Raw genomic sequence first — 15,122 nt, 5'->3', positions numbered from 1 at the left:
AGGCAGACAAAGTCACAATGGTTAGGGAAGGTCTGCCTAGCAAACTCAGTTGAGTCTGCCACCTCACTTCTACAAAGACACAACTGAGGTCCTCAAAATAATTATTCTGGACACACATGTAGAGTAATCACTATTCTGTGTCTGAATAGGCCCCTGAGTTTATGATGTGTGAAATGAGATCTATTTAATTTCTTACTATTTCTTTCTGAATTTGGTTTGCAGAGGATCATAAAAATGAGAAAGAACAAGCTGAACTTGAGCCACTGGCCCTCAGGTAATTCAGAAAATAATCTTATAAAGGCATCTGAACTAGGGCCCAAGGGGTCAAATGTGCTACAACTTCATAAACTTGGGGGGGGGGAAGCTGAATGTAATCAATTAATTTATTCACTGAACATCTTAACATTATTTTTAACCAAATCCTTTCTTCCCTTTTGATATAATTCCATGGACACATTAACTCTCTAAGCTTCGTAACTTAGAATTAGCATGACTTACAAGTGAACTAAATAGGTTTCAGGAGTCTTCTCACCTTTCCCAGGGGCCTTCCCTGCTTTCCCCCCTGTGTATTTAATGACCAGGGTAAGCTTTTTACAAGGTTGGCTTGCCCTAAGTTAGATTGACAGCTTGCTTAATGGCCACCCAATTTTCTTGGAGAAGAAGGAGTCATAATACCGTGTCTAGTGAAAGAGGCCCAGTGAAAGAGGCTGGACGCCCTGGGAAGCCACGATGCCTCAGGAACCATTTTTTAATGTGTCACTTCTTATAATGCTCTATAAGATATGTGCTAAGGGTAAAGTTACAGCCACTAGTTTGAGCTGTCTGTGTTACAACTGTGCCTCAAAATAACTGTGGTGTCAAGGTATTTGGGTTTTTATTTCTAATCTATCACAGACATTTCAATCAACTAGATGATTCTACCTAACGTAGTCTTAGATGTTGGGACAATGTTTTTTCAATGCTTTTAAATGCTCAATTTCAATTTTATACTGGTCTTATTGGAGATAAGAAACAGTCCTTGGGCTGCAGTTGTTCAGAGATCATATCATACCTAGATAACTGTCTCCTCAGGTCCTGAGCATACTATGTGGCCAGTGTGCTGGGTAACTATTATTCACTCTTCATCTGTCTCCTACCTGCCCTGCAGCCCCAATTAGAAATGAGTTATTTCAATTGTGCTATGCAGAATGGTCCCCCTGGCTTATGTGACTTTTTCTCATATGCCTTAGTCAGGACTTGCTGGACTGTGTGAACTTGGTTTCACCTTTGTCTACCTCTCTTCCCACCAGGCTCAGCAGGGAGCTGCAGGAGAAGGAAAAAGTGATTGAAGTCCTGCAGGCCAAGCTGGATGCCCGGTCTCTTTCGCCCCCCAGCAGCCATGCCTTGTCTGACTTCCACCGTTCTCCCAGCAGCACCTCCTTCTTATCTGATGAGCTGGAAGCCTGCTCTGACATGGACATAGCCAGCGAGTATACACACTGTGAAGAGAAGAAAGCTTCACCTGGTCACTCAGGTAGTCTCTACTTTCTGAGAGGTGCCCTTCTATTTAGACTGAGCAGAGACCTAGGAAACCAGGCCTTATGGCTCTGCCTTGGTGTGTATCAGGCTGAACATGGTTCTGGGACCAAGTGCCAAGCACAGGCTCCCATGGGTTAAGGACTTTACTCTGCTCCTGACTCTTCAATTTACTATGTCACCCTATTACCCATCAGCATATATTGCTGTTGGACTCAAGGCAATCTGTAGTGCACAGAATGAGAAGATGGTGGGAAGATTTTTCTTCTTCACTGAATCTGATAGACATCTTTCTTTAAGATTGAACATCTCGTCTCTCTTGTAGTGATCTTGCTGCAGTTCCTGAGCAGTATCTCCTGAGTATCTGTGGGTGTCCACAGTTGCTGCCAGTCTTCCCTGATATTTTTAGAGGTATAGATTTCATCATTTCAGGGCTCTGAGCCCCACTATAACCCCTGAAGTGGATGCCTCACTAAAGGAACTATTTGCAAGCAAGAAAATGAACACTGCAAAAGTGCCTGTGCTTGGAGCTTTTTCTGACAACGAGACCCCAGCCCTGGTACCCCTAGTTAAATATAAGGCCAGGATTCCAGTTCTCTGTAGAACATCATTTTCTTTCATTCATGGGTTTTATAGATTCCATCCATCATTCAAGTCTTTCTGCTGTATTGTCTTCTAAACCATCAGTAACCAGTGCTTCACAGGGGGTTAAGGCCGAGTCCAGCAGCAACCCCATCAGCTTGCCAACTCCCCTGAATTCCCCCAAGGAGGCCAACCAGGCCCATCCAGGTATGCAGTAGCTTCATCTCCTCTTCCTCAGCTGCCCGTTGGACTTTCCTTCAGGGACAAAGGTGTGAACATAGAAACCATTGTGCATCACATCCTAGACAAAATCAAGACACCACTTTCATGCACTAATTGTGTCTGATTTAAAAAAAAAATTAGAACATAAGTAATCCATGACAAGATTTGATCAGCATACCAATTTTGACCAATAATTAGCTAATAATTTTAAATAAACATTTTTCTTTCTTTCTTTTATTTAGCCTGGGGAACAAAGAGGCAAAATTTTCTTACAGGATTACAATCAAAGAACGGAAAGAAATTCCCATTTACTGATCCTGTATACATGTTACCCATATATTCTTCACAGTGGCCCTGTGTAATGGGTGGCATGGCTTACTTTGTGACTAAATTCTGTTTATTTTATACTATCATTCCTGGATTTGTGAATGTATTACTAGGCCTTGATTTGTACGTGGGGTATATATCCTGGGGGCAACTAGGTGGGTACATTTCACTTCTATGTCTCAGCATAGTTGCCAGAGGCTACATTGTTCACTCACAGCTCTACAGAAGGGTTGGCACGGAAAGAGCCAGCCTTGTCTTTACCTCCTGCCTCACACACCTGGATGGCTGCCTTCAGTGTAGTCTGACATGGATAGGGATTCTCCCAGGAAGCACAGTGCTTTCTCTGCCACCCTCCTCTCTTCTGAGGAAGAAAGGTGTCCCTAACCTGAGACTGGGCACAAAGTTTCTGAGCCAGAGTATGTACCAGCTAGACCAGGAGATCATGGGGAAAAACTTTTTACCCAGAACTATAGATATCTGCTTAAATGCTCAGTTCACAGAGCAGAAAGCCAGGGGTTTTAAAAATCAGAAGACTTTTTCCATAAGAGGCCTGAGCTGTGCTACTTAGCAGTTTGGGTGTCTTTGCAGTATTGCTCTGTCATGATGTCAGCCTCGTGGGGCAGTGAATGAGTTTTAGAATGTAACCATTGTCTTGTCTTCTACATTAGACATTCTCTACAGGGCAGTCTTAATTTCTGGTCCTTCCATTGGATACCTGCCCTCTACCTATTTTTAGTAAAGAAGAAACAGAGGCAAACATTGGAACTTCCCAGGGTTTACAAAAAACAGGCTATCAGTGGGCAGCATAAAGATCACCTGGAGATTTCTCAAAGTGAAAATTTCCAAACCCTGCTCTCAGAGTTCATGATTCTGTAGCTCTGCATTAAGGACTGAAGAATCTGCATGTATTATGAGTTTGTCCTAAGTAGTTCTAGTGCCCAGACAAGTTTGTAAGCCACTGAATAAAGGCCTCTGTTTTTCCTCTGGTGAAAGAAGATGCTGATTTGGGTTTCTGACATTTGTTTCCATCAAAATCTTGAACTCCATGTACTTGTAATGCAAATTTCCTGACAGCCCTATCAACTCCTGCCTTCCTCAAGATGGACCCTGATGCTTTCGGAAGAGGAAGTGTAGGTGTAGGAAGAATCACTCCCAGAGTCAAGGACTGATACATGCTGGGAATAACACCCAGTGGCCCTTGAGGTCTTTGGGGCACAGCCATTTTGACATGGGTGAGGGTCAGTAATGGCCCCTTGCCTTCTGTAGCCAATTGATTTCAAGATGAGCAAAAAACATATATATAAGACAGCCCTGGCAGGGGAGAAGGAGGAGAGGTCAGCCGGGTCAACCTCTCTGGAGCAAAGGTCACTCTTGGCTGGCTCAGCCTGCACCTCATTAAGTGTAAGCCACTCTACCAGTTGGTATCTGGTCAGGGAATTATTTCACCTTCTCAATCTTTTACCCATGCTTTTCTCTCACTTTCTCTCTAATGATATTGTCTCCTTTCTCCCTAACTTTCTGTTTCTAGGCTTTCATTTTAACTCCATACCCAAGCCGGTTAGCCTCCCCCAGGCTCCATTGCCCTCAGCTCCATCCAGTTTCCTGCCCTTCAGCCCCCTTGGTCCTCCCTTCCTTGGCTGCTGTGAGACACCAGTGGTGTCCTTGGCTGAGGCTCAACAGGAGCTGCAGATGCTGCAGAAGCAGTTGGGAGAAAGTGAGCACAACTGCTGCCCTTGTGTGCTTGCGAGTGGCAGTCTCACATTGTGTTGCTCTGCATGGCTTTGGCTTGATAGTGAAGTTGGAAAACAAACAGTGGCACATTCTATAAATGGAAGAGGGAAGGAAGGCTCTGCTTGCTTATTTTGAAATGCATTTGCTTTTGTCTTTCTGATGTGTGTGTCTCATCAGTTATAGGATATGTTCAGGAAGCTCTAGACCTAGTGCTCACACACTTTTGACAGGTTGGGTACCACCACGTGTGCAGAATCCGGACAGCTGGGAGAAGTATTTACTGGTAGGGAATGGGAGAAAGATTTTGTTTTGTCCTCTTAGGATTAACATGACAATAAAAAAGGTGGCCACATATATGGATGGACTCCTTTGTAGGGCTCTTATATTCTGCTGTGAAATGATTTTAATCAAGTTTAGTTCTTGACATTATGAGCTCAAGGAAAAAGGGTGGTGGTAGAAAGATTCAGAAGCAGAAGTAATAGAGGCCCTTTTTCTGTTCCAGGGCAGCTGGAATCATAAACATAGGACATGATGTCTGATTGTGAATTCTGTCCTCAAGATAGTTCATCTTATATAGTCACATAATTTATAGGCTGTGTACAGTCATCTTTTAGAAAACAGTTTGATATATTTATGGGCTGGATGCCTCATCATAAATTTTATTTTATTTATTTATTTATTTGTGTGTGTGTGTGTGTGTGTGTGTGTGTGTTTCCTAAACCCAAATCATACTTTGGGTTTAGGAAAAAAGAGGGGGAAAAAAACCCTTCATATAATGAATTTACTCACTAATAGTGCTTTAAAGAACAACTAGAAAAATTGGGGGTAAAACTGGCAAGTGATACAATTATTAACCCCTCTTAGAAGTTTGGATTGATTGAAGGAAATGATGAACTCACTCCTGTTTGTTTAGGGGGAGATGCATGTCTGTTCTGCTGCCCATGTTGATAATCCTTGGAAGAAAACAGTCTTCTGAATTTTCTAAATTATGGCCCTGCCCACGTTTTCTCCCCTCTTTCCCATGTCAAACTTTTTCTTTTATTTCTTTTTTTAAACACAGAAGCAAAGATGAAACTCAAAGGGTCTTACCTTCAGAAGCTCCCTAATTATGGCCAGAAACAGGCGATATAGGCAGAATTTTATAGTTTTTAAAGTCACCCAACTTCTTACCTCTGCTTCAAGGGCTCAAGTGGAAACCCTGTGGTTTCATAGGACATATGGAGAAATCAGTTCATGCAATACAAGGTCAGGCCTCCCTCCTTGGAATGGGTTCAGTGGTCTTTGGGCAGGTATGGTGACACTTTTCAGTTCCTTGAATCATGTTGGAGGGGATCCAAATCACAACTTGCCTTACATAGGGCTTTCTCCAGCTCACAATAGGGTTCATTAGTTTAGAGGAATTGAGTTGCCTTGTCTTGATGGATTTTGTGTCCTCTTTCTCCTCTGAAAACTCCAAAGGAGGAATAGAAAGATTTACTGGTTAGCAGGGACAGCAAATATTCATAGGCAAATATTCCTGTTCTCAGGGATATTCAATCCTACATCCCATCATGCTCTGACCCCTAACTTTGGGAGTAAGTCCTATTTCTGGAACTTCTCAGGAAACTTCCTAGACTCTGTCATGAAGAATTATAGTAGGAGCCAGGAATAGGATCACTGGACTTTTCCTTGTATACAAAGGTGATTCAGGTTACTTTATCCATCCTTTTCTATTGGTGTCTCATGCTAAGAAATACAAAGGGTGCAAGTTATCCCCTCTAGGTCTTTATGCCATTGGTGTCTCACAGAGGATGTGACCTCTGAAGACCCATATGGCCCCTGGTAATCTCCATTCTTAGTAATCACAGAATTCCTTGCTGATCCTTCCCTTCCGACACCCTGTTGGTTTCTCATTCATGTTTCTTTCTGCAGGTGTCAGCAGTGTTCCTCCAGCTTCCACAGCCACGTTGCCAGGCAGCCATTCAGAAACCAGCTCTTCCCACTACCTCAACCCTGCCCAGTCCCACTCTCCAATGAGGGGTGCCATGGAATTGGGCAGAATCCTGGATCCTGGATACCTGGGTAGCAATGGCCAGTGGGATGTCATGAGACCTCAGAAAGGGAGTGTCTCTGGGGACATCTCTTCAGGTTCTTCAGTGTATCAGCTTAACTCCAAACCCACAGGTAAACACAAAGCTGAGAGTCTTGGCCTTTGAAAGGAATAGCATTTGGTTTGCTCCTCTCCTGCCTGGGCAGGGCTTCTTCACTCATCCCCAACCCCTGGCTCCCAGAGTAGGAATATGATCGAAGAGCAGTCTCAGTACCACATCCTTTCTAAGTGCACCCTTTCTTTCTCCCTGCAGAGGGTTTTGGTGCACTGCAGGGCTATGGAAAAGTCAGTGACCCATCCCCTGTGCTGTCACACATGTTGTTCTCCTTCATTGAACCTGACCTCTTTGTAGCCCACTCTTTTAGACCCTTCTAGATGGCCAGGCAGATGTTCACAGGGATTTGCTTCTATCAGTCATGAATTTTATGAAATCCCCACCCACACATATGTATTGTACACAAAAACCAATCACATCAAGTGGAGGGGTATAACTAAGCAGGTGGATACAGGAACACAGCTCAGTTCCAACAGTAAGATGTTATAATTCTCAAAAAAAGATTGAGCCCCAAACAAAATGGTATAGTTGATGTGGTTTATTCTTAGCATCTCTTCCACTTTTCTTTTCTGCATCCTTTTTCTTTCCTTGGGGTTGCTCCTTTCTCCTCTCTAATCCATATTCAGATCCCTCAATCTATGCAGGCTATCCTGCTTTTCCCACCATATTAAAAGCGATTTGAGGGAAGGTTTTAGTTTGGGTCATTAACCACATGGGATAAATTGAAGGTCATGTGCTTTTAATTTAGGCCTTCTCTCTAAGGATTGGAGGACTATGCTAAAAATTGTTCAGTTATAATATCAGTAAGAAGAAAGGCATTAGAAGAAAGTCAGAGTGAGAACTTTTCTATCATCCTCAAAGCCACACCAGGCGGTGGCCAGGCCTTTCCTGATGGTAGGCAAGCTCTAACCAGAGTTGTCAGTTATTTTTCTAAATCATGTGGAACTTTACCAGGCCTCTGTGTGAGAGATAGCCCATGGGGTTTCCTTAGCAAAGGACCATTCTGCGCTTGAAAGCCCATTTACTCTTTATTTAAATAAAGTTACCTGTGTCCCCTCAGTGCCCGTGTGAGAGAAGGAAGTTAGCAGAAGGGGTCATGCTGAGGCTGATCCATCTCCCATTCTTCCTAGTAACCAGGACTCTCATTTCCTTCTCTCCATGTCCTGGTGGTATGATGCAGGGGCTGACCTACTGGAAGAGCATCTTGGTGAAATCCGGAACCTGCGCCAGCGGCTGGAAGAGTCCATCTGCATCAATGACCGCCTGCGGGAGCAGCTGGAACACCGGCTCAGTTCCACTGCCCGTGACAGTGGTAGGGAAGGCCCAGCTCTTCCTGTTTCTGGATGTATTTAGGGAACTTTTGAAGAAAAGGCCCTTTGGCAGAGTTTCAGTTTTCAAACCCTTTGGTATACTTTCCTTCAGTAGCTCCCTACAGACCGTCCAGCAAGGGAGATGACTAAGTGTTATTATCCTACTTCATGAATGTATCTGAGCTTAGAGAATAACTTTCCTCCAGGCCGAACTAGGTCTAGTACCCAGAGTCTACTTATTTCTCACATCATACTTAATCTCCTTACATGCTGCCTACTGATTCTGTGTGTCCTTGTGATTGGCATGTGCTAAAACCTGATCTATAAGGGCCTTCCCCCACTATTTCTTCTCTCTCCCCGTGCTCTTCCTCTGAGCTGCTGGCACTTAGAGTTTTGGGAGCTTTCTGCTGGGTTGGGACAAAAGATCTATGGGAGATACAGAATGCCAGACTTTTGGAAGTATCTGTAACTCAAATGTCTGTTTCCCTGGACAGGATCCACCTCTCACTTCTACAGTCAGAGCCTGGAATCTATGCCTCAGCTCTACAATGAGAACAGAGCCCTCAGGGAAGAAAACCGGAGCCTTCAAGCTCAGCTGAGTCACGTTTCCAGAGGTAGGTGGACAAAAATCACAAACTGGTAACACCCATGTCCCTTTCTTCCCTAGCCACAGCAGTCACCAATTGGAGAAGCAAAGAAAAGAAGGCAGAGATAACAGCTATTAAGCTGTTAATCTACCAATTCAAGATTCTCGTAGCCATTCTCACTCTACAAAGGGCTGCTTCCTAAGAGGTCCCAACCATGGCCCTCCCAAGAAGTCCATCACTTCTGTGAAGTCCACCTACAGAGGTCCAGAGTCATTAACTTTCAAACTGGTTATCAGTTTGAGATTTACTCTACCTCCTCCCATTCACAGCTGGTTTGGACCCTTGAAAGGAAGAAGTGTGTGTGTGTGTGTGTATGTGTGTGTGTATTTCCTGTCACATTTCTCAACACTGAACTGCAGCAGTGTGTCCCTCATCTGTTCTTCTGTCACCTCACCACATCCCCTCACTATACATTTCACGCTGCTCTCTGATAGGTAGTCCTACACTTCTATGTCAGGAGGTACTAGCAAATGTTCTCCATAACTCTCTCAACTGTATTTGATGGGCATCTATGAGTAAGTGTCATTTCTCATGTGACCTGGGAGGCACCTGATTTAGAGTTAATTGACCCAATCAAATCAATGTATAACCATCACAAATTCTTTTTGTTTACAGATATTTATTAAATATCTACAAAAAGGCTAAGAATAGTTTCTGAGAGGAATAAATCCAGAATGAAGGAATGCTTGAGGAAGCCAAAGGCTTCAAGAGATAATTCCTTAATTAGTCACTCTGAAGCATACTTCAGAGGAAAGGTTCCTGCTTGGGGAAGATAACAAAAGTTAATAGTTAAGAGAGAAGGAAGAGTGACTAAACTATCATTGCATATTTGGAAAGAATAGAACAGACCTTACTGGTGAGAAGAGAGTAGAGATTTAAATGAGTACTGTTTGCTAGGCCCAGGCAAGTTCCACTTCAGAGGACTGATTAAACATCCAGCCTTATTCTCAGGGTTCCTATCAATCATATTTGAAAATTTGTGATCAGAGAGAGATGCTGCTAGCCCTGCCAAAAACAAATGTCCCAATTTTCAAAATGATGAAAAAATATATTCTAAAAACCATGGTCAAGAAATCTTGATGTTGATCTTTGGCAAATTTGAGATAGATTGTTGAACAAACAATAAGTGGTAAGCTTTAGATACCAGAATGTCTTCTTTCAGAGTGAGGGAAGCCATACTAAATGAGAGAATCAGGCACTGCAAAAATGGAGGTATACCGGACTTTAGCATGTATGGGTACAGTAAGCCAAACTCTGTCCCTATGCCTTACCTTGGTTTTGATTGGTGCACTTGGGATCATCTCCCTCCTGAGCTTTGACCCCACACCTGTTGTTCTGCCCACCAGGGCACTCACAGGAAACAGAATGCCTGAGGGACGCTCTGTTCTCCTCTCGATCCCGCCTTCAAGAGCTGGAAAAGGAGCTGGAGCAGCAAAAGATGGAGCGGCAGCAGCTTCTAGAAGACCTGCAGGAGAAGCAACAGGAGATCTTGCATTTCAGGGAGGAACGTCTGTCCCTCCAGGAAAATGACTCCAGGTAAGGGGAAGGGGGCCCCATTTTCAGATTTATAAGGTATATTGGCAAGACAGTAGTGTCCTCTTTGGGAAGCCTGGTTTTCCATCTGCTATTCCTGCTTCCTGGGTGAATTTGAGCAGAGGAGGGCCTCTCTAGGGATACCTTTTGCACTCCAAAGTGGAGTTACATAAGACTTGCATGTACCAGAGACTGGAGAAAGACCATTCCCATGCTGTCAATTAGATACAGGACATTACTTTCACCTTTACCTGGAAGCTGCCTCAGCAGCACAAGTTTGAGTGATGTTTATCCAAAGCACAAGCTCCACAACTACCTGTCAGCATGAAGAGCACTGGGGGTCCAGTGAAGACACTATGCTGGTGTGTCTGTCCTGGTCCTAGCTTAGGTAACTAATGCTGCTTCACACCAAGTTACTTTACCTGTCCCAGGCTCTGCTTCTACATCTGTAAAGTAAAGGAGATGGTCTTCCTGATCCCTGAGGGGATGTCTAGAGCTAAAACTCTAGGAAGCAAAGGTTGGCTCATAGTGTATTGCACAAGTATGGCTGAGCAGCCCTGCCAGCTCAGTGGGCCCTTGCTTCTCCCTGGCAGACTGCAACACAAGCTGGCCCTCCTGCAGCAGCAGTGTGAAGAGAAACAGCAGCTCTTCCAGTCCCTGCAGTCAGAGCTACAGATCTATGAGGCACTTTATGGAAATTCTAAAAAAGGACTAAAAGGTATGTTTTCCTTCTCCCTCTCCTCTTAAAGCCCAAGCACGAGACATTAGTGGCATGGGCAAGATTCAGTCTGGGTGCCCTTACAATAGGCCACAAGAATCAAACTTCACCTACTTAGGTAGTTAGAAACAAATTAATCAATGTGAGATTATACCATGTTTTTAATGCAAAGAACTATTCTGGTGCTATCATCATTTGTGAAAGTCTTAAATATTATAAATAATATATAATGACAGCCCATGCAGCCATCCTACTTTACCTTAATCCTGACCCCCCAACTCACTATGGGAAAATTAAGAGATATAAAACAAAAGTTATTGTGTCCATCTGCAACTAAAAAAAATTTTTAAAAGTATACATATATATGTATATAATTGGCTTTTAAAAATACCTTTGAAACCTTAAAATTTCAAGCCTGATTTTAAATATTAGCATTTTTATTGAGGACTTTTGCCACCTGCTGAAATAATAATCTAGTATTTGAGAATTTTGGTATATTTCCCTATTTGTCTTCTTTAGATGAAGAAGGCACATTTGAATTTTCTTAAAACTGGATTTAGTTTCCTAGTTTACTAAAAAGGGAAAATGAACTAGAACTTGAAGCATAGGGGTCTTACCAGGCTGAGAGAATAGCAAATGTACAAAGCCAATGTGAATGTTGGGTCAGAGGAGAGATCAGCCTGTCTATAGCTTGATTGGAGGAGTAAGAAATCAGATTAATGGAATGAGAGACACCAGTGCATAGAAAACCCATAATTCAGCATAGAGGTTTATATACAATGGAAATAACTATGCTTTTTTCTTTTTCAATGAAAGAAAGTATGTAATGAAAACAGAATTTTAAGATGTTAAGTCTGGTGGGACATTTTAGAGACATTAGAATCTAAAAAACCTCTTGGATGGCCAAATAATTTGGGGAGCTTTAAAAAGTGAGAGCTTAATATAAGGTGCTTGGGAAGATAAAGAAGGATACATGAAAAAAAAAAAAACACATGACACATGTTTCATAAAAAAAATACCGACAATAAGCAAAACTTAGTGGGAATTTGGATCTAGGGAGAGAAAGGGAGGAGTGTGATAGAAACTTTGGATTAGTTTCTGAAGCCACTTGATCCTAAACCACTTCCCCTTTCATTCCATTCCTCCAGTTCATGGGTCTTTTAGGATTTATTACAAAGCTGTTGCCACTACAACTCCAAAATTCCTTATTTTTAATTCCAAAATCCAATAAGAATTAAAATTGAATTAAAAGCTTTTTCATATACTCTTTAACTGAATGACAAGAGGACATTTATAGTCTTCAAATAATCACTTGATGGGTAAATAGCTGTGGGCCAGATGCAATTTGGTGCAAGTAATTCAAGGCACCCTCTTGCATGGTATATGCACCCTCTTGCCTTGCTAGAAATCAAAACCAATTCAGTCTTTTAAAATATATTTGGCTTTGGGCTTGGGTTGTGGCTTAGTGGTAGAGTGCTTGCCTAGCATGCGTTAAGCACGGGTTTCAATCCCCAGCACCATATAAAAATAAACAAATAAAGTTATTGTGTCCATCTGCAACTAAAAAAATTTTTAAAAAGTATACATATATATGTATATATTTGGCTTTAAGGTAAAATATTTCTGAGATCTTTTCATTATAGCATGTACAAATATGTGTGGTAAGTAGAAATGAAAACCATAGAGAAGCTGAAAAATTCACTTTGTTAGGACCCCTGTCTAAAGTACTTGACTCCCATTTTTACATGTTACCAAAAGTCCTGGTGCATTCCTCCTCTCCCTCTTTGATTTCTGAGGGCAGAGGTGATCAAATCTTCTCCCTCAGCCCCTACCCTTCTCTAGTTGAGTGCTGACCTCCTGCCTTGGAGGATCCTGTTCTCCAGCCTGCAGAACTAAGGTTAATATGGAGGTGAGATAACAGATTTGTTATTGTCTGCCAATCAAATGCCTTTAAGTACATGGGGATAATTTTGAACCTCGGAAAATTCCAAACTGAAAATGTGTCACCTTGGTGTGTCCCAGGGGCTACACAGGAATGATTAACATCTCTACCACAGATTTGCTGCCCAAGTCCGAGACTACAGTAAGGTCCTTGGCAGAAAAGAATGTCACAGAACAGTATTCTCACAAGTGCTTGTAAATACATGGGCCAATGCAACCAAACCCCTCTTCTCTCTTCTTTTAGCTTTTAGCCTGGATGGCTGTCACCAAGTTCCTTTGAACAGTGACTTGAACCACCTGGTGGCAGAGATACGAGCTCTGAGAGGGCAACTAGAACAGAGCATTCAGGTGAACAATTGTCTGCGGCTACAGCTGGAGCAGCAGTTAGATGGTGGTACTGGCAAAGGCAGCCTCAGCCCCTCCACTGTGAGCCAGAACTTCCCAACCAACCCTGACCCTGGAAATAAGCAGTCACTCTTTCAAGGTAGGAAGGACAAAGAATCAAGAAGCCCTTAGCCAATGGGGCGATACCAATATGTGTGCAGTGGAAGGGGTACTCTTGCTTCTCTTAGGTTCCTTAGGGTCAAGTTCTCAAATTGGAGAGGCTTTAATATGGTGTCCTGAGAGCATGGGATTTAGAGTCAGACCTGTCTCCAGATTCTGCGTTTACCATTATAGGTGGTTTGCTTTGGGCAATGTGTTTAAACAATGAAGTGTTGAAGCCTTGGTTTCCTCAACTTGCAGATGGTAATAATATAAAATATATACCATGTATGGTTATTTGGAGCATTGAATTAAATCATTTTCAAGTGTCTGGCACAATAAGAATTGCTCAATAATTATCAGTTAACATAGTTAACATCTATTCCTTGTATTTGTGTAGTCCCTTACAATTTACCAAGCATTTTCAAATATTTAATTTCCTCTGAAGTACGTGAGAAAACTGGGCATTGAGATATTAATGGACAAGCTAGGGTTTATAGAACTTAGGGACAAAATCAGGTTAGAACCAGATATTTTGATTCCCAATTTGTATCTTTTTTCACCTTGCCAGACTCTATCTCAGTATCACAGACCTTGCCACACTCTCTAGAGTGGCCCTTTCCTTCATCTGGGGGAACTCAGCATGTGGCAAGATACTCCTATCCCTAAGAAAACCAGGGCTATGGGAAAGTACTGGGTGGCAAGCGTGATAATTCCAGGTGACAGACATCCACTTCTGCCCCATCCTCTTGCCTGCATGTAAATACACATGTTCATCAGATCTGTATTACTCTCTTCAATATCTAGTCTCAGTTTTGCTTTCCTCACTTTAATTGAAAGTTAACAGATCTCTTATACCTAAGCTCTTCACACATCATTCAACTTCTACATCTTCTTCTGTTTTTACTTTTGATGTATCATTTAACCCACTTTCTCCACTCACCTGCATGGCCATATCGCCAATTTTATTCTAATCAAGAATCACTGATGCTCAGGTTTCCATAAGGCTGAGCTTTCAAACTCTCCTGTCTGATGTTACTGAGTCAAGTTAATCCTTATTTTTTCCTTTTTTGCTGAATACTCATTTATGAAACTATGACCTCAATTGTCAAATGAAAGGGACAATTACATGGACTTGTTGTGGCCATCAAGTAAGAAATATCTATGGACTGCTAAGTACCATACTCAGTTGGCATCAACTTCTCAGCATTTATTGAATGTCTGTTTCACCCTTATGGGGCTGTCATGATGGACATGGTCTTGAGTCATGGGAAAGTACTGGGTGGCAGGCATGTTCATTCTAGGTGACAGACATCCACTTCTGCCCCATCCTCTTGCCTCTAACCAAGTTTCCCCTCTTAGAGTTTTTCCTTGTACCAGCTGAGATGCAGCCCCATGGTTTAGTCCCTTCTTCCTCCCAGTCCCCAGAGACCTGAGCTGGAAACCTCACTCTGACCCACATTTCCCCTAGCAGTACCTTCCTGTCTTTTTTTTTTGATATTTCACGTTTTTTATCAACTTTATTTTTTCTTTTTTCAGTACTAGGGAATCAAACCCAGGGTCTTAGGGCTGGGGATATAGCTCAGTTGGTAGAGTGCTTGCCTTGCATGCACAAGGCCCTGGGGTTGATTCCCAGCACCAAAAAAAGAAAAGAAAAAAAAAAAAAAACCCAAGGAGGCTGTAGCTGTAGATCAGTGTTAGAGCACTTGCCTCACAAGTGTGAGGCACTGGGTTCAATTCTCAGTACTGCATAAAAATAAACAAATAAAAAATATTTAAAAAAACAACAAACCCAGGGCCTTGTGCATAATATGCAAGCAGTCCATCACTGAGTTGTACCACTACCTTTGATTAACATTTTAACATATGTATGCATACATCTATGCATTATACAAAATAGCACATACAAAATTCTACTCAGGATTGGGTTTATAAAATGATATCTAACAATGGGCTGGGGGTATGGCTC

General features: G+C 42.4%; 1 protein-coding gene across 4 annotated transcripts in view; it reads left to right on the top strand.

Annotated features, from left to right (window-relative positions):
* Positions 1-15,122, top strand: part of Pde4dip (phosphodiesterase 4D interacting protein) — a 217,112-nt gene that overhangs the window by 195,290 nt on the left and 6,700 nt on the right. For 3 of the 4 annotated variants that reach the window (XM_071618121.1, XM_071618119.1, XM_071618118.1), the window contains 10 exons: positions 223-274; positions 1,290-1,513; positions 2,152-2,304; positions 4,175-4,360; positions 6,289-6,540; positions 7,702-7,833; positions 8,326-8,445; positions 9,825-10,014; positions 10,605-10,729; positions 12,915-13,154. In XM_071618121.1, the coding sequence (XP_071474222.1) occupies positions 223-274; positions 1,290-1,513; positions 2,152-2,304; positions 4,175-4,360; positions 6,289-6,540; positions 7,702-7,833; positions 8,326-8,445; positions 9,825-10,014; positions 10,605-10,729; positions 12,915-13,154 (1,674 nt within the window). The remainder of the gene's footprint in view (positions 1-222; positions 275-1,289; positions 1,514-2,151; positions 2,305-4,174; positions 4,361-6,288; positions 6,541-7,701; positions 7,834-8,325; positions 8,446-9,824; positions 10,015-10,604; positions 10,730-12,914; positions 13,155-15,122) is intronic. The other variant, XM_071618120.1, reaches the window with a different exon arrangement.

The sequence above is a fragment of the Marmota flaviventris genome, chromosome 10, assembly GCF_047511675.1.
Source record: "Marmota flaviventris isolate mMarFla1 chromosome 10, mMarFla1.hap1, whole genome shotgun sequence".
NCBI classification, from domain to species: Eukaryota; Metazoa; Chordata; class Mammalia; order Rodentia; family Sciuridae; genus Marmota; species Marmota flaviventris.
The sequence above is the reverse complement of the archived record's forward strand: the minus strand, read 5'-3'. Positions and strand labels throughout refer to the sequence as shown.